Source organism: Hemitrygon akajei, chromosome 12 (genome assembly GCF_048418815.1).
Source record: "Hemitrygon akajei chromosome 12, sHemAka1.3, whole genome shotgun sequence".
In the NCBI taxonomy this organism is placed as follows: domain Eukaryota; kingdom Metazoa; phylum Chordata; class Chondrichthyes; order Myliobatiformes; family Dasyatidae; genus Hemitrygon; species Hemitrygon akajei.
Window position 1 is genome coordinate 13,630,834 of NC_133135.1, and position 26,355 is coordinate 13,657,188.

The 26,355-nt window shown below is 44.3% G+C and overlaps 1 protein-coding gene across 5 annotated transcripts in view; it reads right to left on the bottom strand.

Moving 5' to 3' along the window:
• Positions 1-26,355, bottom strand: part of st6galnac5a (ST6 (alpha-N-acetyl-neuraminyl-2,3-beta-galactosyl-1,3)-N-acetylgalactosaminide alpha-2,6-sialyltransferase 5a) — a 93,887-nt gene that overhangs the window by 23,917 nt on the left and 43,615 nt on the right. For 2 of the 5 annotated variants that reach the window (XM_073062593.1, XM_073062592.1), the window contains exons 3-5: positions 22,458-22,867; positions 13,845-13,952; positions 1,642-2,478 (exon numbers count right to left, since the gene is read on the bottom strand). In XM_073062593.1, coding sequence (XP_072918694.1) covers positions 2,241-2,478; positions 13,845-13,952; positions 22,458-22,867 — 756 coding nt within the window. In that variant the 3' untranslated portion in view covers positions 1,642-2,240. Of the gene's footprint in view, positions 1-1,641; positions 2,479-13,844; positions 13,953-22,457; positions 22,868-25,957; positions 26,063-26,355 lie in introns of those variants that run through there. The other 3 variants (XM_073062596.1, XM_073062595.1, XM_073062594.1) reach the window with 3 other exon arrangements.

Consider the following 26,355-nt stretch of genomic DNA (forward strand, 5'->3'; position numbering starts at 1 on the left):
TCTGGACCAACTGGAAAAATGGCAGATGGCATTTAATGCAAGCAAGTACGAGGTGTTGCACTTTGGGTAGGTCGTACACAGTGAACTGCAGGGTACCGAGGAGTGTGGTAGAACAAGGGCATCAGGGAATACAGGTCCATAATTCATTGAAAGTGACATCACAGGTGGACAGGTTCATAACTAAAGCTTTATAATTTTCATGACAGGATCATGATGCACATTGGCCTTCATAAATCAAAGCACTGAGTACAGGAGATGGGATGTTATGTTGAAGCTGTATGAGACACTGGTGAAGCCTAATTTGGAGTATTGTGTCCAGTTTTGGCTACCTGCCTACAGGAAAGGTGTAAATAATATTGAAAGAGTACAGTGAACATTTACAAAGATGTTGCAGGGACTGGGGTGCTGAGTTATAAGGAAAGATTGGGATATAAGGTTAGGACCTTGGAATGTACAAGTTTGAGGGAAGATTTGATAAAGGTATACAACATTATGAGGGGTATAAATAGGGTAAATGCAAGCAGGCTTTTGCTACTGAGGTTGGGTGAGACAACTAGAGGTCATAGGTTAAGGGTGTAGGTGAAAAGTTTAAGGGGAACATGAGGGGAAACTTCTTCACTTAGAGGATGGTGAGAGTATGGAACAAGCTGCCAGCACAAATGGTGCATGTGAGATCAATTTCAATGTTTAAGAGAAGTTTGTATAGGTTCATGGATGGTAAGGATATGGAAGGCCAAGGTCCCAGTGCAGGCCGATGGGAGTAGGAAGTTTAAATGGTGAGGCACGGACTAGATGAGTCAAAGATCCTTCCTCTGTGCTGTACTTTTTGACGACTCAAAATGTGAGGCAATGCACTTTGGGAGGTCAAACTGCATTGATGTGCAGAGAGACATCGGAATGCAAGTCCACAGGTCCATGGAAGTAGCAACACATGTAGACAGGTGAAAAGATATTTGGTATTCTTGCCGTCATGGCCTGAGGCATTGAGCGTAAGAATTGGGAAGTCATATTACAGTTGTACCCACAATCTACCTCGTTATCATCTTGCTCTTTATTGTTTACCTGCACTGCACTCTTACAGTAGCTTCTACACTTTATTCTATATTGTTATTGTGTTACCTTTCTCTTCCTCCACGCACTTGGTAATGATTTGATCTGTATGAACAGTGCGAAAGGCAAGATTTTCACTGCATATCTTGTTACACGTGACAATAATAAACTAGTATCAATTCCGAAATATTTAGGAGGAAACTGAGCACTTGGAGAAAATCCTTACGGTCACACAGAGAACATGCGAACTCCACAAAAACAGCGCCAGTGGTTGGGATTGGACCTGGGTCTCTGGCACCATGAGAGAGCACCTCGACCAGCTGCACCACACATCTTCCTTTTCACCTCGAACCCATGGGTTCAAGTTCAAGTTTAAAGGCCTGCTTCTGTAATCCTGGTGAATCTCCCCTGCACACTCTCTAAAACCTCCACATCCTTCCTTTAATGAGGCTACCAGAAATGTTCACAAGAGTTAAGGATCCTAAGCAGATAGATGGTTTTAAAATGCAGGTTGCTATTGATCAAGGGTAGAACAGGAAAGAGGGGCTGGACTGCCTCCTCCTTTCCCGAATACAAGAACAGACCATCTGCTGGCTTTAAGACTCGTTTATTTTCCCAATAATACCTTCTCACAGTGAAAGGAGTCCTTGGCACACAGGAAGATTAATTAGTTGCTACAACTTTGAGCGGTCCATGGTATTTGGTTAAAATGTCAGCAAAAGTTCAAAACTGACGCATTGCAGCCTAGAACGATAATAAATTTCCTCCGATATAAATAGTATTATAGGTCAGTGATTGTGATAAGGGACATCACACACACACATATCCAAAAAAATACCCTGCAAGAATTGTAAAAGGCTGCATGCAAGATTAACAAAATCGGTATTAATAATTGAAACACTGTCCTTTGCTATGTTTAAAAAAAAGACAGTTGTCACATTTTCAGCTCTAAAGAGATCCCCGCCTTGAGGGTCGCTGTGTTTTTGAGTTGTAGTGGCTATCCAGTAATTTCCTCGGCCCTTTATCCATACTACGAGACCTCCAATGCACATCTCTGACTGTGAAAGGCATCTTAACGATGCACCTTCTCTCATCTTTCAAGGAATGACAAGTTATCAAAAGGAAATGGATGGGCAGCTCCTTGGCCTGCCGTTCAGCTGACTGCTTGTCCCGAGGGCTGCATTTCCTCCTCACTGGCTGCCATCAGCCCTTGTGAGATTGGCGGCCGCCGACTCCGAGCCCGGACCCCACTCCGGCTGGTGGAAGTGGATGCTGTATTTCTTTGCCCACCTGGCAAACACGCGCTTCTCCGTGATGAACCGATGGTGGCTCCCCTTGTGGCCGAGCTCGTGCGACATGTACATTGTGCACTCGTCGATCCCTGAGGGCTCATAGTAATGGTAGGGCACCTGTTGGTGAGTGGGGTCCCTGGAGGAGAAGACAAAAATAGTTACTGGAACCGGTTGATTATTGTCACACGTACTGAGATATTCAAAGAGGACCACAACATTTTAGGGTTTAGAGGCTTATGTGCCTCAATGACTTGGAGAGCTATGTTGGCTGGAGTTAGAGCTTTATGCTTTGGCTCTCGGTAGGGTCACCATGCCGAACAAGTCAAAGGATAGAGGCCAGACTAACAGAGGTCCACTGGTTCCCCTGGTTTGGAGGTTCAGCTCAGGGCCAACAAATCTGACCGGTCAAACAAATCTATATCTGTGTGCGAGGGTATTCCTGAAGCTCCACCTGGGACAGGTGTGAAAACTGAGTTACTGACACAATGAAGGAAGCCCAGAAGACTGCTGGAGATGGAGGAAATTCATTGTTGCCCTAAGCGCCAGCAGAGTTACAGGATGGTCCAGATTGGTCCCCTAATCTGAGGAAAGACATTTTTGCCATAGAGGGAGTACAGAGAAGGTTCACCAGATTGATTCCTGGGATGGCAGGACTTTCATGTGAAGAAAGACTGGATCGACTAGGCTTATACTCACTGGAATTTAGAAGACTGAGGGGGGATCTTATTGAAACGTATAAAATTCTAAAGGGATTGGACAGGCTAGATGCAGGAAGATTGTTTCCGATGTTGGGGAAGTCCAGAACGAGGGGTCACAGTTTAAGGATAAAGGGGAAGCCTTTTGGGACCGAGATGAGGAAAAACTTCTTCACACAGAGAGTGGTGAATCTGTGGAATTCTCTGCCACAGGAAACAGTTGAGGCCGGTTCATTGGCTATATTTAAGAGGAAGTTAGATATGGCCCTTGTGGCTAAAGGGACCAGGGGGTATGGAGAGAAACCAGGTACAGGGTTCTGAGTTGGATGATCAGCCATGATCATAATGAATGGCGGTGCAGGCTCGAAGGGCTGAATGGCCTACTCCTGCACCTATTTTCTATGTTTCTATGTGCTGAGGTACAGTGAGAAGGTTTTGTCTGTGTGCTTTCCAGGTGATCATTCCATATGCAAACACACTGAGGTTAACAGAAAAAAACCCAATTAAGAATATTTTTGTAATTTAGAGATACAGCCTGGTAACAGGTCCTTCCAGCCCCACAAGCCTATGCTGCTCAATTTCATCCATGTCACCAATTCACCTACTCACATGTATAACTTTGGAATGTGGGAGGAAACTGGAGCACCAAGAGGAAACTTATGTGGTCACGGGGAGAAAGTACGAACTCTTTACAGATAGTGGACCAGGGCCGCTGGTGCTGTATTGGCATATGTTAACCGCCATACTGCCGTGCTGCTCAATGTAGTGTTACAACGTGCAGTGCCAGTTGATGATGAACTGCAAGGGTCTTGATGTGTTTGACTGAAAGATCAACAATTCATCTTTTAGCATACAACAGGTCTGTTAAAGAACCTGATGACAGTGAGATGGAAGCTGTCCTTGACGACTGATGATAATGTTCTCTGCGATTATGGGAGGGGCAGGAGAAGAGAGAATGACCGGGGTGGGAGGGATCTTTAATTAGGCTGATAAGAAAGGGGAGATGAAGTAAGAAGCAGGCAGGGGTTAAGTGGAATAGGTGAAAGGCTGAAGAAGGAATCCAATAGGGGAGCATAAATACAAGAGATTCTGCAGATGCTGGAAATTCAGAGCAACACACACAACATGCTGAAGGAACTCAGCAGGTCAGGCAGCATCCATGGACCATAAAATGTAGCAGCAGAATTTGGCCTTTTGGCCCATCAAGTCCGCTCCACTATTTCTTCATGGCTGATCCATTTTCCTTTCAACCCCATCCTCTTGACTTCTCCTTGTAACCTTTCATGCCCCAACTAATCAAGAACCTATCAACCTCAGCCTTAAATACACCCAATGACTTTACCTCCATAACCGCCTCTGGCAAAAAAAAATTCCACAGATTTACCACCCTCTGGCTAAAGAAATTCCTTATCTTTGTTCTAAATGAACTACCCTCTGTTCTGAAGTTGTGCCTTCTGGTCCACCAGAGGAAACATCCTCTCCACATCCACTCTCTCTAGCCTTTTCACCAATCGATACATTTTCAATGAGATTCGCCCTCATTCTTCTAAATTCCAGCGAGTAAAGACCCAGAGCCATCAATCGTTCCTCACATAATAAGCCTTTCAGTTCTGCAATCATTCTTGTGAACCTCCTCAGAATCCTCTCTAATTTCAAGACACCTTTTCTTAAATAAGTGGCCCAAAACTGCTCACAATACTCCGTGAAGACTCACCAATGCCTTATAAAGCCTCAGCATTACATCCTTGCTTTTACGTTCTAGTCCTCTCATAATGAATGCTAACATTCTATTTACCTTCCTCACCACTGACTCAATCTGAAAATTAACCTTTAGGGAATTCTGCCCAAGGACTCCTTAGCCCCTTCGCAACTCAGAGTTTTGAATTTTCTCTCCATTTAGAATTAAGGCAATGCATGATCAAGCACTTCCCAACACTGTATTCCATCTGCCACTTCTTTGCCCATTCTCCTAATCAAGTCCTTCTGCAGTTTCCCTGCTTCCTCTACACTAACTACCCCTCCACCTGTCTTTGTATCGTCTGCAAAATTGGCCTCAAAACTATCAATTCCATCACCCAAATTATTGCTATACAACGTAAAAGGCAGTGGACCCCTGCTGAACCAACACCAGTCATTGGCAACAATCAGAAAAGGCCTCTTTATTCCCACTTTTTGCCTCCTGCCAATGAGCCACTGCTTTATCCATGCCAGTACCTTTCCTGTAATTCCATGGGCTCTTCAACTGTTGAGCAGCCTCGTGCGACATCTTGTCGAGGGCCTCCTGAAAATCCAAGTGCTGAACACCTACCCATTTCCTTTGTTTATCCTGCATGTTATTTCCTCAAAGAATTCCAACCGATTTGTCAGCAAGATTTTCCCCTAAGGAAACCATGCTGACTTCAGCCTATTTTTATTGTGTGCCTTCAAATACCCCAACCACACACAGATCTTCCCAACTACTGAAATCAGACTGACTGACCTATCATTCCCTTCCTGAAGAGTGGAGTGACATTTGCAATTTTCCAGCCCTCCAGAAACATGCCAGAATCGATTCACTCTTTAAATATCAATACTAACGTCTACACAATCTCCTCAGCTACCTGTTGAAAGCCCTAGACAGAGTAGATGTGGAAAGGATGTTTCTCATGGTAGGGGAGTCTAGGACAAGAGGGCACAGCCTCAGGATAGAGAGGCGTCCTTTCAAAACAGAGGTGTGGAGAAATTTCTTTAGCCAAAGGGTGATAAATTTGTGGAATTTGTTGCCACATGCAGCTGTGGAGGCCAGGTTGTTGGGTGTGCTTAAAGCAGAGTTTGATAGATTCTTGATTAGACATGGCATCAAAGGTTACGGGGAGAAGGCCGGGAACTGGGGTTGAGGAGGAGATAGTAAAAAAGGATCAGCCATGATTGAATGGCAGAGCAGACTCAATGGGCCAGATGGCCTAATTCTGCTCCTATGTCTTATGGTCTCTTTCAGAACCATGGGCTGTTGTCCATCTGCTCCAAGTGACTTATCCACCTACAGACCTTTCAGTATCCCAAGCACATTTTCCTTTGTAATAGCAACTGCACTCACTTCTGCCCAACACTCTTCAACTTTCATCATACTTCCACAGCGAAGACTGATGAAAAATATTTATTCAGTTTGTCCGCCATTTTCTTGTCCCCATTACTACCTGTCTAGCATCATTTTCCAGCAGTCCAATATCTACTCTCGCCTCACTTTTACTCTTTATATTTCTGAAAGCACCTTTGGTTTCCTCTTTTATATTATTGGTAGCTTACCTTCATACTTCATCTTCCCCCCCCCCCCATGGTTTTTATTTAGTTGTCCTCTGTTGGCTTTTAAAAGTTTCCCAATCTTCTAGTTTTTGCTCTATTATATTCCTTCTCTTTTGCTTTTATGGTGGCTTTGATATCTCTTGTCAGCCACGGGCGAAGGGTCGTGGCCTGAAATGCTGACTGTTTATTCCACTCCATAGATGCATCCAGGTCTGCTGACTTCCTCCAGCACTTTGTGTGTATTAATCTAACGGGAGAGGTTAGTGGACCACGGAAGAAAGGGAAGAAGGGAAGCCATGGGTAGGTGATAGGCTATCTGGTTTCTGGCCTCTCTGCAAAGGGAACAACGTCCTCCCCTATACCTGTTATAATTAGAAGATCATGGGAACAGGCCCTTCAGCCCAGCTCATCTGTGCCAGTCCTGTGTGCATCCAAGCTAGTCTCATTTGCCGGCTTTTCTCAGTTAAGCACCCTGGGCTGCAGGTGATAGGGACAAAAGAGTGCTGGTGCTGAATTAAAAGTTCAGCCTACTTCAATCTGAAGATAATACCGATAGATTAAGTAATTGTATAATGTTCGCAAAATGCTTCAACTGTTATATCATAACATTGTTGCCTTTGTTAATTGCACTGCCACAAGTTTATGGGATCGTGCTGTGAGGCCACGTTACCTGGCTAATAATCTGCTGTCAAAAGTCAATGGGTCGAGCAGCAACTGTGTGTGGGGGGAGGGGGGGGGGGGAAGGAATAATTGACAGTTTGGGTCCAAGCCCTGCAACAGATGTGTTGTCCTGATGCAGGATTTCGAGCCAAAAGGTTGACAATTCTCTTCCTCCTACAGACTTTGCTCAACCCACTGAGTTTCTCCAGCAGACTGTTTGTGGCTCGAGATTTCAGCGACTGTAGTCTCCTGTGTCCTCACTGAAGAATGGCTGGCATTTTTGCTCTGTCTCTCCATTATGCCTTAATGAATTATGTTTTTGTTTAGAGATACAGCACAGTAACAGACCCTTCTGGCCCAACAAACCCGCGCCCATGTGACAAATTAACCCCTAGGTCTTTGGACTGTGGGAGGAAACTGGAACACCCAGTTTGAAAACCCACGTGATCATAAGGAATACGTACAAACTCCTTACACACAGCGGTAGAAATTGAACCCTGATTGCTGGGTGCTGTAAAGTGTTACACTAGCCACTATCCTACAGCACTTTATTATGAGAAGGGAGTGTTTTAACAATATACTTCCAGTTAACTTGCTTCGACATCAATACAAACAGTCCTACTGCCCGAGCAGCTTTCCACAAACACCTCTATATGAGGGTGTGAAAAGACTATTAGCGAGTGAAATACTCCTACCCAGTACAAATGATTGCAAGGCCCACCGAGTTCAGGTAAATGGTTTAAGTGCAGCTTCAAACATTTTTAAAGAAAAGATCCCAAAGGGGCCACTGACAGAGTGAAATGTGCAGGAGTGTTGTAATGTGAAAGCCAGCACAATGGACTATATAAAAATATTTATTATACATATTAAATATTTCAGCTTGTACCAGGGGCTGTTTAATTTTGGGAGGGTCCCAGAAATGGTTTTGTTTAGCTGTGATTCAATTCCGTGTGGGTGGATATTAAGATATATAATTTTTTAAAGAATACGCTTGCTTTAACTAGTGGCCAGATTACATGGACAAATGCAGCTCTGAAATGCTTCATTAGCCATATAAATGGAAGTTCATTAATTTTTCCTTGCTTGTAATCATTAACGTAAAATCAATTTCCTAACACATTATCAGTTTAGTGACTTGCATGAATAGTCGGTTAACAGAAATTTGGTCACACGTAATCACGCCATGGGCGCCAGAGTGTCGTAGCGGTTAGTGCGATGGTATTGCAGCTCAGGGAAATCCAGAGTTCCGAGTTCAATTCCACCGTCGCCTGTAAGGAGTTTGTACAGTCTTCCCGTGAACCGCGTGGATTTCCTCCAGGGGCTCTGGCTCCCTCCCACGGTCCAAAGATGTACCACTTAGTAGGTTAATTCGTCAGTGTAAGCTGTCCTGTGATTAGGTTAGGGTTAAATAGATGGGTTGCTAAATTGGGTCGGAAGGGCCTGTTCTGTGCTGTATAAATAAAACAAATAAGTAAATTCCCTCTCATAATGGGATCTTAATGGAGGAATACAACAGGTCAGGCAGTATCAATGGGGAAGAATTAACAGCTGACATTGGGGCTGGAAAGGAAGGGGGCAAAAGACAAAATGAAATAGTTGGGGTGGAGAAGGAGAAACTGGCAACTGATTAGTGAAACCAGGTGACAGGGAAGGTAGGCAGGGAAGGGGGAATGAACTAAGAAGCTGGGAGGTGATAGGTGGAAGAGGCAAAGGGCTGAAGAAGGAGGAAACTGATAGGAGGAGAGAGTGGACCATGGGGCAAGGGAAGGAGCAGGGGCTCCAGAGGGAGGTGATGGGCAGGTGAGGAGAAGAGAAGGGGTAAGAGTGAAGCTAGGATGGGGAATGGTAAAAGAGCAAAGGGGGAGGAGGGAGAAATTACTGGACGCTAGAGAAATCAATGTTCATGCCATCAGGTTGGAGGCTACCCAGATGGAATTTGAGGTGTTGCTTCTCCAATTTGAGAGCGGCTGCATTGGGGCAGTAGAGGAGGCCATGGATTGACATAACAGAATGGAAACGGGACATGGGAATTAAAATGGGTGGCCACTGGGAAAGCTGACAAAGCTCAGGTGCTCAGCGAAGTGGTCCTATATACCAGATGATTTTGATGGAACTTTATGAGTTCATTCAAAAACATCTCATATATTCTCTGATAACTTAGCCCCATGGGTAAGTGGCAAGTGAATCACAAACTTATTCTGTACAACCTTTACACAACTTGTAAGGTGCAGTCCAGAACCTTGGCAACATCTAGGTCAAGGCAGTGGACCGGACAACACCTTCACTCTCTCCATCACCACACAGCTTCAGTAGGCAGAAGATAAGCTGAACACAAACCTTCAAGGCTTTTTTGACAGCATCTCCCAAAACCCCACCTTCTGCACCCAGAACAGTAATCTAGGTAGCAGGTGCAGGGGAACACTACTGCCTTTGACCTGTCCTATAGGTGGACAAGAAAGGTTTAGAGGGATATGGTCAAATCCATGCAAATGGGACTGTCATGGATAGGCATTTCAGTTCTGAAAGAGGTGGATGAAGAGATTTTGGAGGTAGTAATAATGATCTTTCAAGAATTATTAGATTCTGGCATGGTTCCGGAGGTCTGGGGAAATTGCAAATGTCACTCCACTTTTTAAGAAGGGAGAGAGGCAGAAGAAAGGAAATTACAGGTTAGTTAGTCTGAACTTAGTGGTTAGGAAAATGTTGGAATAAATTGTTAAAGATGTGGTTTCAGGGAATTTAGGCACATGATAAAATAGGCCGAAGTCGGCATGGTTTCCTTAAGTGAAAATCTTGCATGACAAATCTGTTAGAATTCTTTGAAGAAATAACAAGCAGGATAGACAAAAGATAATCGGTGAACATTGTATACTTGAACCTTCAAAAGGCCTTTGACAAGGTGATATACATGAGGATGCTTAAGTTAAGAGCGCATGGTATTACAGGGAAGATTCTAGCATATATAAAGCAGTGGCTGATTGGCAGGAGGCAAAGAGCTGGAATAAAGGGAACCTCTTCCAGTTAGCTGCCAGTGACTAGGGGTCTGTGTTGGGACAAATTCTTTTTACATTAGATGTCAATGACTTGGATGAAGGAATTGCCAAGTTTGAAGACAATACGATGATAGGTTGAGTGTTGAGGAAGCAGCGAGGCTCTGTTAGGACTTATGACACATTAGGAGAATGGGCAAAGAAGTGGTAGATGGAAAACAGTGTTGGGAAGTGTATGGTCATGCACTTTGGTAGAAGAAATAAAAGCATAGACTATTTTCTAAATGGACAGAAAATCCAAACATCTGAGGTGCAAAGGGTCTTGGGAGTCCTCATGCAGGATTCCCTGAATGTCAATATGCAGGTTGAGTTGGTAGTGACAAAGGCAAATACAGTGTTAAGGTTTATAAGGCACGGGTGAGGCCTCACTTGGAATATTAGAAGCCGTTTTAAACCCCGTATCTACAAAAAGGTTTGTTTACATTGGAGAGGGTTCAAAGGAGCTTCATGAAAAAGATACTGGGATTGAAGGGCTTGTCATATGAGAAGTGTTTGATGGCTCTGGGCCTGTACTCACTGGAATTCAGAAGAATGAGGGGGATCTCATTGAAACCTATTGAATGTTGAAAGGCCTCAAAAGTATAGACTTGAAAAGGATGTCTCCTACGGTGGGGGAGTCTACGACCAGAGGACACAGCCTCAGAAGAAAGGGATGTCCATTTAGAAAGGAGATGGAGGAATTTCTTTAGCCAAAGAGTGGTGAATCTGTGGATTTCATGGTGACAGGCGATTGTGGAGGCAAAGTCTTTGGGTATACTTAAGGTAGAGGTTGTCAAATTCTTGATTAGTCAGAGCATGAAGGGATACGGGGAGAAGGTGGGAGATTGGGACTGAGGGGGGCAATGAATCAGCTATAATGAAATGGTGGAGCAGACTCAATGGGCAAAATGGGTTAATTCTGCTCCGATACCTTATGGATGAGCTGGGCTGAGAGCAGTTTCCATGCTGTATAAGTTTATGATTTGCTGATTTTAAAGTCATTTATCATCAGAGTATATATATGTCCCCATATACTACCTTGAGATTCATTTTCATACAGGCGTTTACAGGCAAATAAAGTAGTACAATATAATTTATTAAGAACTATAAAGATTGACAAAGAACCAATGTGCAAATAAAATAATAAATAATACTGAGGACATCAGTGGTAGACTCGAGTTGTGGAGTCCTTGAAAGTGACAGCTTATGTTCCATCTGCATAGCCTCCAACCTGATGGCCTGAATATCGATTTCTCCTTCTGGTAAAAAAAATCCTTCCCCCTCACTTCTTCTGTTCTCCACTCTGGTCTCTTACCTCTTCTCAGCTGCCTATCACTTCCCCTGGTCCCCTCCTCCTATGGTCCACTCTCCTCTCCGAGCAAATTCCTTCCACTCCAGCCCTTTACCTTTCCTGCCCACCAGGGTTTACCTATCACCTTCTAGCTATCCTCCTTCCCCTCTCCCCTACCTCTTTATTCTGGCATCTTATCCCTTCCTTTCCAGTCCTGAAGAAGGGCCTCAGCCTGAAACATCGATTGTTTATTCATTTCCACAGATGCTGTCTGACCTGCTGAGTTCCTCCAGCATTTTGTGTGTGTTCCTTGGAAGTAAGTCTATAGGTTGTGGAATTAGTTCTGAGTTGAGCTGAGTGAAGTTACCCACATGGGTTCAGGAGCCTGATGGTTGTCGGGTAATAACAGATATATCAGCTAAGGGAAGGGCTGAGGTAAGGAGGAGAGTAGTAAATCTGTGAAAGGCTCTGCAATGGAGGCCAAGTCCGTGGGTGTATTTAAGGTGGAAGTTGATTGTTTCCTGATCAGTCAGGGCATCAAAGGATATGGCGAGAAGGCAGGTGTCTGAGGTTGAGGGGTTCCGGGATCAGCCATGATGGAATGGCAGAGCAGACTCAATGACTTTAATTCTGTTCCTACGCCTAATGGACATCTTTCCCTTTGTAGAGAGGTCAAAGACCAGATGACAGAGGTTTGAAGTGATTGGTTGAAGGATTAGAGAAGAGATGAAACGAAACTTTTTTCCACTCCGATTATGGTGAGGTTCAGGAAATCGCCGATTTAAATGGAGGGACAGACAGAAAATGTCATCATAATTAAGTGGTACTTTGACGTTTAGTTGAAAGGGCAATTCCTGGACTCAACGCTGGAAGATGGTTTTCTGACTGTTGCAAATTTCAAGTCTTGAAAATATGTCACTAATCTACAACCGTGGAGCCTCCTTACTACAAAGACCGCAGCTGTTCAAAAAGACAACTCACCAGCACCACCTCAAGGACGGTGAGACAGTGAGCATTCTGCTTACCAGCAATGCCTGTGTGAAATTGGTAAATTGGTTTATTATTGTCACACGTATCAAAATACAGTGAAAAACTTGTCTTGCATACCATCCATACAGATCAATTCATTACAAGGATGCATTGAGGTGTACAAGGGAAAACAATAACAGAATACAGAATGTGGTGTTACAGTTACAGAGAATCCCAATAATGAAAAGCAGCACCCGAGTTCATTATTTGAGTAAGATTATTAGACAGGCTGTTTGAAAGAGACGTCAGTTTTGGATTGATGTCAAGAAGTTTTTAAAAAATTTACTCAGAAGGGGAGGTGTGTGGAATGCATTGACGGAGGCAGATACATTATGGACAATTAGGAGAATCTTAGATATCACAAGAATGATAGAAAGAAAATGGAGGGCTATGTGGGAGGGAAGGGTCAGAGCAGGTTAAGAAGGCTTGTGGAATGCTTGCTTTTATTAGTCGAGGCATTGAGTTCAAAAGACCAAAGGTTATGTTGCAGTTTTATAAATCTCTGGTGAGGCCACATCTGCAGTATTGCACATCGTTCTGGTCACCCCACTAAAGGATGTTGAAGCTCTGGGGAGGGTGCAGAAGAGGTTTACCAGGATGCTGCCTGGTTTAGAGGGCATGTGCTATCACGAGAGGCTGGATGAACTTGGCTTGTTTACTCTAGAGTGCTGGAGGCTGAGGGGAAGCTTGATAGAGCTTTAGAAGATTACGAGAGGCGTTGATAGAGTAGTCAGGGAGTATCTGTTTTCCAGGGTTGACATGTCTAATAGCAGGGGGCAGGCATTGAAGGTGAGAGGAGGTAGGTTCGAAGAGGAGGTGAGGGTAAGTTTTTTTTACTCAAGAGCGGTGGATGCCTGGAATGCATGGTGGTAGAGGCAAATACATTAGAGGCTTTTAAGAGATGTTTGGACAGGCACATGGATGTGAGGATGATAGAAGGATATGGACACGGTCTAGGGAGGTAGGAGGGATTAGTGTTTGGATGTTTTCAATTTGCTTTTTAGCTGGTTTGGGACCACATTGTGGGCTGAAGGGCCTTTTCTTGTGCTGTATTCTACTATGTTCTAAGTTGTAAAAGATTGGCAAAACATTGTGGGCCAAAGGACCTGTAGTGTGCTGTACTGTTCAAATGCTTAATGTTAACAGCAGTAGGTAAGAGTCTTTGGGCAAACAGGTGATCAGAACTGGGGGTGATTCCTTCTTAATTACATGTAAAGAATAAGAAGGACCTCTTATCTTTCATCCCACACAATTGGGTGACACAATATTTACTCACTTTAATTCACCCAAAATCAAGGGGGAGTTTGAACATGAAATAGATATCCAAAATTCCAGCCAGTATGAAAAAAAAACACACCAGGAAAAACTCCTCCGATATATCAATGCGATTGAAGCTAGTCTGTGGGAACCACCCGCACCACAGCTGGTAGAATGGGTTGGGTGACTGAAGCAGTGGGGCACGAAGCCAATAAAAGAAGCTGATGCTGAAACGCCACAACAATGCGTAACGACCTACCTGCAGAGTTCAGGTGGGACCATGCCATAGACATCAATTCTGTCACACAGTTCAAGAGCAATGATCATGGTGAACCAGCCAGTACTCAACCATGAATTGGAGGTTTTCCTAAAATAAGAAATATATTTTTCCTGTATCAATATAGTGGCAAAAGTAGTTAAGGAAACCGATATTAAGGGATGGAAGAGAAAAAGGAGGTGAGCGCAGGGAAGCAGAGCTGAGGTAAAAGATTCAAAAGTTCAAACTAAATTTATTATCAAAGTATGGTTATGTCACCATATACTACATCGAGATTCATTTGTACAAAGGCATTTACAGGAAAATAAAGAAATACGGTAGAATTTATGAAAAACTATATAAATGATTTCAGGATTGAATGGCTTGTCATATGAAGAGCGTTTGATGGCTCTGGGCCTATATTCACCGGAATTAAAACCTACTGAATGGTGAAAGGCCTTGATAAGAGTGGATGAGGAGAGGATGTTTCCTGTGATGGGAGAATCTAGGAACACAGCCTCAGAATAGTAGAGTGTCCTTTTAGAATGGAGATGAGGAGGGATTTCTTTAGCCAGACTGGTGACTCTGTGGAATTTTTTGCGACAGGCAGCTAATGGAGGCCAAGTCTTTATGTATATTTAAGGCAGAGGTTGACAGATTCTTGGTTGGTCATGACATGAAGGGATACGGGGAGAAGGCAGGGCACTGGGGCTGAGGGGAAAATTGGATCAGCCGTGATGAAATAATGAGTCAAATGGCGTAATTCTGTTCCTATATCTTATGGACTTACAAAGACCGATAAATGGCCAATGTGCAAAAGACGGCAAATTTTACAAGTAAAAGAAAAAATATAATTAAAAAATCAATAAATAATAAATAACTGAGAATATGAGGTATGACTGGCCATCATTTTATTGGCTTCAGGGTGGTACAGAGGGGCACCTGGTGGAGCTGATGCCTGGTCTCGGGTGCATGTTCTCCTTGTAACTGAGCAGATTTTCTCTCTGGGTCCTCCAGTAATCCAGCCCTCCCTCACCCCCAGCTATCTTATCCCAAAGACGCGCAGATTGGTAGTTAATGGGCTTATCCATTTCCCTCCCTCCACAGATGCTGCCTGATGTACTGTTGGCACAGCCGGCAGGCATGTTTTTGGGTTGCATCAAAGCGAGTCTCTTCAGGGATGAAGTCAGGAAAGCTTACTCCATGTGAGGATTAGTGGAGAAATGGACCACACTGCCCTATGGGCCTTCATTCAGTCTCATAGTGCTGAACTATAACCAGCAGATTGCGGTGGAGCAGGAGGCACGGCGAGGGAGGTCGTAGTAAGATACATGACACAGTGCTGGAGAAGTTGGTGCTGATGCCTGACAGCTCTGGTGTCCTGAGTCCAATCCCGACTTCTGGTGCTATCTGTGTGGAGTACGCACGTTCCCCATCTGACCATGTGGGCTCCCTCCCAGTGCACCAGTTTCTTGCCACAGCTCACAGACTGATTGGCAGATTCATTTGTCATTGTAAATACAGTAGGAGCAGTCTGGTATTAGGAGAGCTGGGAAAGAGGTTGATCCTATACCCTTTTGACAGGCATGATGGGGTGTCAAGAGTAGGTCAGTGCAATGCCATTACTGATCAGAGTGTCCCTAAATTCCAGCACTGTCTGTAAGGAGTTTTTACATACTCCCTGTAAACTCATGGGTTTCCTCTGGATGCTCCAATTTACTCCCACAGTCCAAAGATGTACCGGTTAGTAGGTTAACTGGCCATTATAAATTGTCCTGTGATTAGGCTAGTGTTAAATAGCTGGGTTGTTGGGTGGTACAGCTCGGTGGGGTGGAAGGGCCTGTTTTGCATTGTATCCCTAAACAAATTTCTTCAGTATCCTGTCAGTTTAGACATTAACCACTCACTATATACAACAAAATTATGGTATACAGATATTGTATAGAGTTGGACAATCCACACTGGGGGTGCGTGAAACGAGCTGATTTTTACTTAGGGCAGCAATCGAGATTTCAAAGGCAGAGTTTCGCGGCAGGTTTTCTGATTTGAGGAGCAAACAGTCAGCAAGAGGGATTTGTTAGAAAGGGGGAATACGAGTAACGCAGGTGCAAGAGGTGTGGCCATTCTTGTGAGTGCCCCGGTCGTCAGAGTGGCTTTAGTTCCTCAGGCTTAGGTGAGATCAGGCTTGAGTGGGATAGATTGTTTTGTAAGTTACTCTCTGTGTTATTTGTTCATTTCTCATCTTTTAGTACATAGTATAGTGACAATGGCTCCAGGGGCAGTGTTTTGTACTGTGTGTGGGATGTGGGAAGTCTGGGAGACTTCCAGTCTCCCAGATAAACACATCTACACCAGGTGTACCAAGCTACAAACCCAGAGAGAACATATTAAGGAACTGGAGCTGCAGCTCGATGACTGGAGAATGAGGAGATAAGAGACAGGTAGTCATCCTTGGGTTGCAGGAGACACGTAACTGGGTGACTGTCAGGAGGGAAATGCACAGCCAATGCAGAGTACACTGCGGTTGTTCCCCTCAATAAGTACAACTTTAGATATTATTGAGGAGGAGAAGGAAAACTCTGATTTTAAACCTCCGCAGCCTTGTGACCATACTCACCCATGGGAATGGCTTTGGGAGTAAACCCCGAGGAAAAAATCCGGAGCTGGGGTAGTTTGATAGAGTTTACATCTTCACTCTGACAACCTCTGCGACGACGCTGGTGCCAAGCTGTATCGGCGCTTGCCCTTCCCAGTGACACAGAGAGGGGGAGCCCGCTGCACGAGCAACAGCCGGTTCTTCAAATCTTCCCACACAGGCTTGTGCCCTGGAGAGGGCACAGTCCACCAGGGGCGCAAACCCATGATCCCCCGGGATCGACGGCTGCCTACAAAAACATTAAGGAGGATGATCTACCAGTGGGAGCCATAGTGACCGGGTCTCTGGCACTGAGTCTGGTGCTGTGGCTCAGAAGAGCAGAGAGGTGAGGAGGACTGCACTGTTGAGATCAGTTCTTTAGTCAGAGGAACAGAGACGAAGTTCTGTGGGCATGATGGAGACACTCAGATAGTATGTTGCCTCCCTGGTGACAGGATCAGGGATGTCTCAGATCTTACCCATGGCATTCTCAAGGACAAGGGTGGGGATTTGTCACTTCCTTGAAAAGAGGCACAACCTGCCCCTCAAAAAGCCATGCTGATTATCCCTAACATGATTATGCTTCTCTAAATGCTTGTAAATCCTGTCTCTAAGAATCTTCTCCAATAGTTTGTCCATCATTGATGTAAGACTCACTGGTCTATAATCCCAGGATTATCCCCACTGCTGAGTCAGAAGACACTCAGAAGACACCATCTCTGTCTGACACCAATCCACTCCTCATCAATCATATATTTTCAGCGAGGAAAATGTTTAGTAATCCTTGGAGCACTTTCTTTTTCCTCAGCACTGTTCTGAGAGATGCATTAAAGCAAGAATCAACGTTTACGTCTAAAATAATCCTCTGGGAAGAATATACAGCACTCATTACCTTTCCTCCAACAGAACATTCATCACTGTAAACCTACAATCATCTGGCATTTTTGGTATGTGTCAGGTTGATGGGAACTGAGATGTGTTTTAATTAAATCAGGTAAACACCATCAGTTCCTACTCAAAACACTTTGCCTGAGGTAAAGGTTTCTCTGTTGTCATGGGAACATTGCATCCCAGTGATTTACAACAAGAGCCGAGGGAGACGTTCCTCACCTGTTCCTTGTTTATGCCCATAATGACAGTGTCATTTGAAATTGGTTCATGGCTCCCAAATCATTGCTGTATCATTCTCTTCCTTTTACGTATCCGATTAAGTGCTGGTGTGCAGCAGTGATGGATGACTTTGGGTGTGGAACTGTTCGTGGACTTCAGGAAGGGGAAGTCTCAGAGGAACCCTCCTGGGCCAAACACATCGATGCAGTCACAGAGAAGGTATGCCAACAGCTCAACTTCGTTCGGAGTTTGAGGGGATTCTATATATCACCAAAAACTCTAAAAAATTGCTATAGGTGAACAGCTGAGAACATTCTGTGATGTTGAATCACATCCTGGTCTGGAGGCTCCAATGAAGAGGATCACAAAAGGCTGCACAGGTTTGTAGAGTCATCCAGCTCTATCATCCAACCCTTCCACTGATAAGGATGTCTTCAGAAAGGTCGTGCCTCACTAAAGTGGGATCCATCATTTAGGACCCTCACCATCCAGGACACGCCCTCTTCTCATTACTACTATCAGAGATGAGGTACAGAACCCTAAAGACCTACACTCAATGCTCCTTCTCCTTTGCATTTGGATTTCTGAATGATCCACCAACCCAGGAACACTACCTCATGGTCTTCTGTCCTCTCCTATCAGATTCCCACTTCACCAGCCCTCTTTCACCAATAAACTTTGCAGCTCTAAACTTCACTCCTCCCCCTCTCCCGATTTCACCTATCACCTGCTACCTTGTACTCTTCTTCCGCTCTCCCCACCTTCTTTATTCTGACTTCTCTCCCCCTGTCCAGTCCTGATGAAGGGACTCGGACAGAAACGTCGACCGTTTACTCTTTTCCATAGATGCTACCTGGCCTGCTGAGCTCCTCCAGCATTTTGCGTGCATTGCTTTGGATTTCCAGCATCTGCAGATTTTCTCATGTTTGTGACCTCATTATTCCTTTATTTTTGCAATATTTATTGAAATTTATAGATTTTATGTCTTTGCGCTGTACTGTTTTATGTCAGTGATAATAAATCAGCTTCTGATGCTGACAAAAGAGTGAGTGGCGGACCGATCATTTGAAAGGACTCTGTGAATGGGAGCTCTGTCTCGTGAGCTTTGCTTTCACTCCAAACTCCGGCACCTGTGTTCACACTCACACAACTTCCCTAATGTCCTCGACCAATAGACATGATGACCTATGGGAGATGTCTTGGACCAGAGGACACAGCCTCCGAATACAAAGATATCTCTTTAGAACCAATTTATGAACTAAAATATAGGTAAACAAAATTATGAAGGGTATAAATAGGGTAAATTCAAGTAGGCTTTTTCCACTGAGGTTGCATGGGATTACACCCAGAGATCATGGTTAAGGGTGAAGGGTGAAAAGTTTAAGGGGAACATGAAGGGAAACTTCTTTACTCAGATGGTTGTGAGAGTGTGGAATGAGCTGCCAGCACGTGGTGCATGTGAGCTCGATTTCAACATCTAAGTGAAGTTTGGTTCAAAAGGGTATGGAGGGCTATGGTTCCAGTGCAGGTTGATGTGGGTAGGCGGTTTAAATGGTTCGGCATGGACTAGATGGGCTGAAGGGCCTGTGTTCATGATGTACTATTCTATGACTCTATAACAGAGATGAACAGGAATTTCTTTAGCTAGAGGATGTTGAACCTCTGGAATTCATTGCCACCAGTTATTGGGTATATTTAAAATGGAGGATGACTGGGTCTTGATTAGGACGAGTGTCAAAGGTTACGGGGAGAAGAGAATGAAGTTGAGAAAGATAATAAATCAGCCATGATGGAAAGGCAGAGCAGACTCGATGGCCGAATGCCCCAATTCTGCTCCTATGTCTTATAGTCTTATGATCTACTAATTGGAAATATCTCAACGTTTACATACATTCCATTAGAATATCAGAAAGTTCATTAAGATTATCACCACTCTTTCTTTTCAGCTCTGAAGGACCTAGATCCAGCTCCTCAGCCATTCACTTCAAGTCAGCCCAATCCACAAGATTCAAAGGTGAATTGAGACACAAGTTCCACAGCTCTTTGAACTCAGGTGATCAAAGTTCAAAGGGTCAGAAACTGGAAGGCAAGACACAGGTCACAGAATCAGAATTGTTACAGCATAGAGGCCATTTGGCCCACTGAACCGGTGCCAGCTCTTCAGAGAGTCAATTCAGTCAGTGTGAGTGGTCTGACAAGTGTAACTCCAGAAATGGTTTGTGTGTTACGTACTCGTGGGTATCATGTACTTGTCATGTGACCATGGTGTTGAGCTGCTGGAGATGAGATAATGGTCTTGTGATGATGGAGTGACGTCATTTTCCCACCAGTGAGAGGTCATGTGATAGGTTTTTTTCCAACAGGGTATAAAAGGAGGACCCCTCCCTGTGACGCGGGGCAGTCGGTGGTTGACTTCACCGGTGACGCCATGCCGCTGCGTATTCTGATATTATGACGCAGTTTTATTTTAAAATGGAGCTTTATTTTCTGCCTTAAGTTATAAAAGGTTATTGCTGGCAGTTTCGCCATTAATACTGCCAGTTCAGCCGTGGAGAGTAAAATTCACTGACATTCGGAGACCCCGAAGAATCGGGGAAAGTCGATTTCGACGGGTAAAGCAGGCTCGACCTTGTTTAATCTTCATTCGGAAGAAATTCATTTGCCCTGATGACTCCTGTTCTGCCAGAAGAATAGAGGGTCGGGTAAAGTTTCGCCAAGGAAAGGTCAGTGCCTTTAAGCCGTTACATTGTTCGCTTCGTAAATTCTCTGGGAAAAAAAAGATCCTTCGACGGGAATCAACATTAATGTCATGAAAAAGAACTTAAGTAATAAAGGGAAGACTCTTGTTAACAGACTTGCTAAAACTTTGGACTTTTGCATTACTACTTCAAAGAAGTCTTTTCGCATTATCGCTTTAAGAACTCTTCGATCTGCCGCAGAGCAGCTGACTTCCGGTTACGTTAGTTTTGTTTACTTTTGGGTTTTTTTCAGTGTTTAATAAATGTTTTATTTGTTACAAAAAACCCTGCCTCAGTTATATATTTGTTGTTGCCGAATCCATAACCAGTGCATCAGCTAAGATGGAGGCCTGGGATGGGAAAATGGCAGATTTCATTGCTGAATGCCTGTCACTGAGAATTGGAACAATGAACTGTATCGAACAGGAAAAGGCCCTTCGGCCCACAATGTCTGTGTTGACCACGATGCCAAATGAGAACAATCCCATCTGCCTGCACACAATTCATATGGCCCTTTCTTTCATATTCATATACCTGTTAAATGTCACTTTTCTATCTGCTTCAACTCCTGACAACATGCTCTAGGCACCCAACAGTATTTCTGTGAAAAAAAAATCACCCCACACATCTCCTTGAAAATTTCCCCCTCATTTGAAACCTCTACCCTGGGAAAGAGACTGACTATCTACACTAAATATGCCTCTCAGAATTTTATAAATATCTGTTTCCCCTTAGCCTCCCAACACTCCAGAGTAAACAACCCAAGTTTGTACAACCTCTCCTTAAAGCTAAAACACTCTATACAGATATCACCCTGGTAAACCTCCTCTGCATCCTCTTCAAAGTGTTCACATCCTCCTTGTAATGAGGTGACTTGAACGAAACACAGTACTCCAAATGCGGCTGAACCAAAGCTGTTTTCAACAGGTGCCTTTATGTGGAGACGGCAAGTAAAATCAGAAAGGAGGGCATTCAGTCCTTATTTTCATGCTAGTGCTTCAGAACGAGCTCCTGTTTTCCCGTTCCCATACACATCCTTTCAAAAGCAAATCTCTGCATTTGAACAGCACCTTGAAAAAGCAAAGTGATGGGTGTGGCTGGGATTCGTGAGTTGGGGGTGAGAGGGGAGAGGGAAGGGGAACTGATACTTTCAAAAGGAGTCCAAATTCAGCACTTGAGAGGAGAGTGAAAAGTGAGGACCACAAAAGAGATGTTGGGTGGTGGTGGGGAGGGTTAAGGAGCAAGTTGTGTCTGTGGAGAGTAAGTTCCCAGAGAGTCATGGAACTTGGTGAGAGGGGTATGAATGTGAAGCTACATAAAATGGGGGGGGGGGGGGAACCAATGCCAAAAGAACTGATTAATGCTCAGGTTTTCTAAGGTATTGGTCAGTCTGCATTTGGAACATTGTGAAGTTTTGGGCCCTTATCTAAGAAAGTATGTGCTGGCATTGGAGAGAGTCCAGAGAAGGTTCACAAAAACAGTCCCTGGAATGAAAGGTTCAACATATGAGGAGCGTTTGATGGCTCTGTATCAGCAGTCACTGGAGTTCAGAACAACGAGGGGGGAGATTTCATTGAAACCTATCGAATATCGAAAAGCCTCGACTGAATGGTCGTGGAGGGGATGTTTTCAATACTGGGAGAGTCTAGGGCCAGAGGGGACAGCTTCAGAATACAAGGACGTCCCTTTAGAACAGGGATGAGGAGTAATTTCTTTAGCCAGAGAGTGGTGAATCTGTGGAATTCATTGCCACAGATGGCTATGGAGGCTACGTCGCTGGGTATACTGAAAGCACAGGGGTTGTTATGTTTCTTTTTGATTAGTAAGGCTAGGGGGAGAATGGGTGGAATTCATTGCCACAGATGGCTATGGAGGCCACGTCGCTGGGTATACTGAAAGCACAGGGGTTGTTATTTTTCTTTTTGATTAGTAAGCCTAGGGGGAGAATGGGGTTGAGAGGGAAAATAAATCAGCCATGATCGAATGGCAGAGCAGACTCAATAGGATGATTAGCCTGACACTGTTGCTATGCCGTCTGGCCTAATTGAGGTCCCACTGAGAGCGGGGGCGGATTGGTGAGTACAGGTGAGAAGGGACAAGGTGGGTGGATGGGACATCTTGATTCTACCTTACCTGTCCTTGCCAGTCTCTCTCTTGAAGAGCTGGTCGAAATGCAGCATCTTCTGCCGGCTGATGGTGTGTAGTTTCAGATGGGGTGCCATGCGGTGGATAAGCTGCAGCTGGTTGTACAGCCGCCCCTTGCCGTCCCTCCTCATGCAGCTGCTGGGACCCCAGAAGATGAAGGCCGCCTGTCGGCTGGCGTTGAGCAGCTCGCTGCCCTTCTGCAGCAGCCGCTGGATGCTGGAGTGGGCCACCACCCGCAGGCTGGTCCTGCGGCCCACGTCCTCCTGGTAGCCCCGGGTCGGCGCGTCGTTCATCCGGATGACGCACTCCACTTGGTCGATCTCCGCCCCTCGCTTGCTCCCGATGAGATGTCCTGAGCTGGTGACCAGAGCGCAGCTGTTACAGTGCACCTGAAGGGCCTGACACATCAGAGAGGGAAGATTAATTAGTTAGAGATACAGCATGGTAACAGGCCCTTCTGGGCCAATGAACCTGTGCCGTCCAGTGCTACGCAGGCAGCGTGTAGCGTAGTGGTTAGCTCATCGCTTTACAGTACAGGTGACCAGAGTTCAGTTCCCGCAGCTGCCTGTGAGGAGTCGGTACGTTCTTCCTGCATTTGACTACGTGGGTTTCTTCTGGGTAAGGACCCGTTACTGCACTGCATCTCTAAATAATAATAATTTTTAAAAATGCAAACTCCTTACAGACAGGGGTGGGAATTGAACCCAGGTATAATAGGGTCACGCTAACTGCTGCACACTGAGATTTGCTGAAGATAGACAGAGCGCTGATGCAGCTGTCCCACAGCACTTCATGTCTAGATCTAGTTCGGTGACTAAAAGCCACGTCATCTTCAAAAGGCAGTGCCTCAAGAGAGGGGAATTAATCACTAAGGACCCTCACCATCCAGGGCATGCCCTCTTCTCATTACTACCATCAGAGAGGAGGTACAGATACCTAAAGACCTACACTCAATGAATCAGGAGCAGCTTCTTTCCCTCCGCCATCAGATTCCTGAACGGTCCAGGAACCCACCAACACTGCATCGTTATTTGTCTTTTTTTTTACATTATTTATTTACTTTTGTATCCTATAGTAATTTTTATGCCTTGCACAGTACTGCTGCTGCAAAACAACAGTTTTTATGACACATGTCAGTGGCAACAGGACAGCAGAGTGGTGTTGTGGTTAATGTAACGCTATTAGAGCATCGGCAACCCGGGTTCAACTCTGATCTTCTGATTTAGCATAGCGTTGGTGAAGCCCAGCGACTACTTATCAGAGGCAAACAAAACAAAGAAACCAATGAAATACTTTTTTAATAACAGCTCCGTTACACAGAGAGCGGTCTGTATATGGAACGAGCTGTCAGAGGAAATGGTTGAGGCAAGTGTAATGATGACACTTACAAGACACAGATATTTTATAATTTCATGTGTGATATATATAAATTATAATATAATATACTACTGAAGGGCCTGTTTCCTTGACAAAAGCTGAGAGCACGTACCACCAGGCTTGTCTAGTTTCTACCCCTGTTAAAAGGCAATAAGTTGCACAAACTCATTACAGGCAGCGGAGGGAATTGAACCTGGGTCACCTGTACTGTAAAGCGTTGTGCACTTTCTCTGTAGCTGTTACACTTTACTCTGCGTTGATATTGTTTTACCTTGTCCTACCTCAATGCACTGTGTAAGATCTGATCTGTACGAACAGCTTTTCACCGTATCTCAGTCCACGTAAAATAATAAACCAGTTCCAATTCTGAGACTTGATGACACTTGGTCTAAAACTTTCCCCTGGCCGTCGTCCATTCTAAAGAACAAATCCAGGCTCCCCACAAAAGCAAAATCTCTTTAATGCTGATAAAATTCTGGCAAGTATCACAGGACAACAAAGATTTTGTTTCCAGAATACTTTTAGGTGTATCCTATGGATTTTGGGCTGCTGATCATGAAAATCACTATGAAATTTCCCTATTGTGTACCACTTTTTGTTGATGTTGATTATATTTGTTATTTCAATTCATAATTCAAATCGGAATAAATGATGCCAAGATTAAGGAAGACATTTTTGTTGGTCCACAAATCAAAGAGATCATCAATGACAGGGAATTCGAAGATCTTCTGGTGGGACCGGAGAAAATCACATGGAAGGCATTCAAGGATGTTGGTGAAAATGTTCTTGGCAACGGTAGAGCACCGAACTACGTGCAGCTGGTTGACAACGTGCTTCAAGCATACAAAACCATGAAGTGCAACATGTCACTATTTTGCATTCCTGTTTAGACCTCTTCCCTGCAAATCTTGCTGCTGTCAGTGACGAACATGGTGAAAATTTTCACCAAGACATTGTGGTCATAGAGAAATCCTATCACGGCAACTGGAATCCATCAGAGTTGGCTGATTATTGTTGGACACTTAAGTGAGAAGCCACAGACAGCGTACAAATGAAAATCATCAAAACATTTTTAGCTTAGCTGAACTATTGTAAAGCGTCAGCACTATTATGCAATTAATTAAACGTATTATATTCAATAAAAGTTGATTTCTTATTTTTCCAAATTCCTACGTGATACAAGTAGCCTGAAATTACATTTGTGTTCAGCTTCAAGCAGCCTATCATAAAGAAAACAAAATTCTCAGGTAGCAACATTTTGAAAAAAATTGTGGTCCATTGTATTCTAAGAGCTGAAAGTTGGGTAAATTCTAACACTGCTTTGGTGCCATCTAGAATTCGACTTAAATAAAACAAAATGCTCACAATTCCTAAATGGAACTTGTCAATGTAATATTCATATTCCGTCTCCCTCTAAGCAACTGCAAGGAATATTGATGTAGTGCACACATCAGTGTGAAAATGCTAATCTGAAGTAATTCTTCCACTGACATTTCGCAGAGAGCGAGGCTGACAAGGCGATACATTGAATGGATTGAACTCTACGCATGGTAAATAGATTCTCTGAACATGACTCATACACTACAGGTCCTCCCTGGGTTGCAAATACCCAGCTTGTGCATACGAGCAAGCATTTGGCGGGACGGATTCACCAACTGCTACAGGTACCTTCTGCCAGGTGTGAATGGGGCGTTCTGTGCCTCCTCTCCCCCACTCCCTCCCTGAGCTGCAACCGCCAGGAGCTGTCCCGAGCGAAGCTGGCAGCATTCAGCGAGACTCACACATTCACTGAGTCAGTGAGGCCAGCAAGCGACTGCTCGCTCTCCCGACACTGCTGTTTCTGTGACCTCTCCCACAGACTGCTGTTTACATCTGACTTATGAACCATTTGGGTTAAATACAGATAGAACACAAAGGAACACAGTACAGGAACAGGCCCTTCAATTTACCATGCTGCGCTGAGCTAAACACCCAACTAATCTTTTCTACCTTTACAAGTCCGTATCAAAGATTCAAAGTACATTTATTAACAAAGTATGAACGTGGTATACAACCCTGAAATTATTCTTCCCCACAGACAGCCACGAAACGAAGAAAACCAAGGAACTAACCTGTTCTAAGAAAAACATCAAACATCCCTCCATTCTCAGCACATTTATGTGCCGAAGAACCTCCATCACATCTGCTCCCACCACCACTTGTGGAAGCACATTCCAGACACCCACCACTCTCTTTGTAGGTTCACGCCACTGTCTGCACACAGTTTGTTTATTCCTCGCTATGAACAAGTCATGGTTAGTGAGTTGTGAGCATGCTACATTAGTGTCTGAAACGTGACAATTGTGGGCTGCTCACAACATTCCCCCAAATATTTAGTTATTTATTTTTACAGCTGCATGGGCCAAGAGCCTTCATCAGTGCCGATGAAGAGTCTTAGCTCATAAAATGAACTCTATTCCTCTCTATAGATACTACCCAAGCTGTTGAGTTCCACCTGCATTTTCTGTTT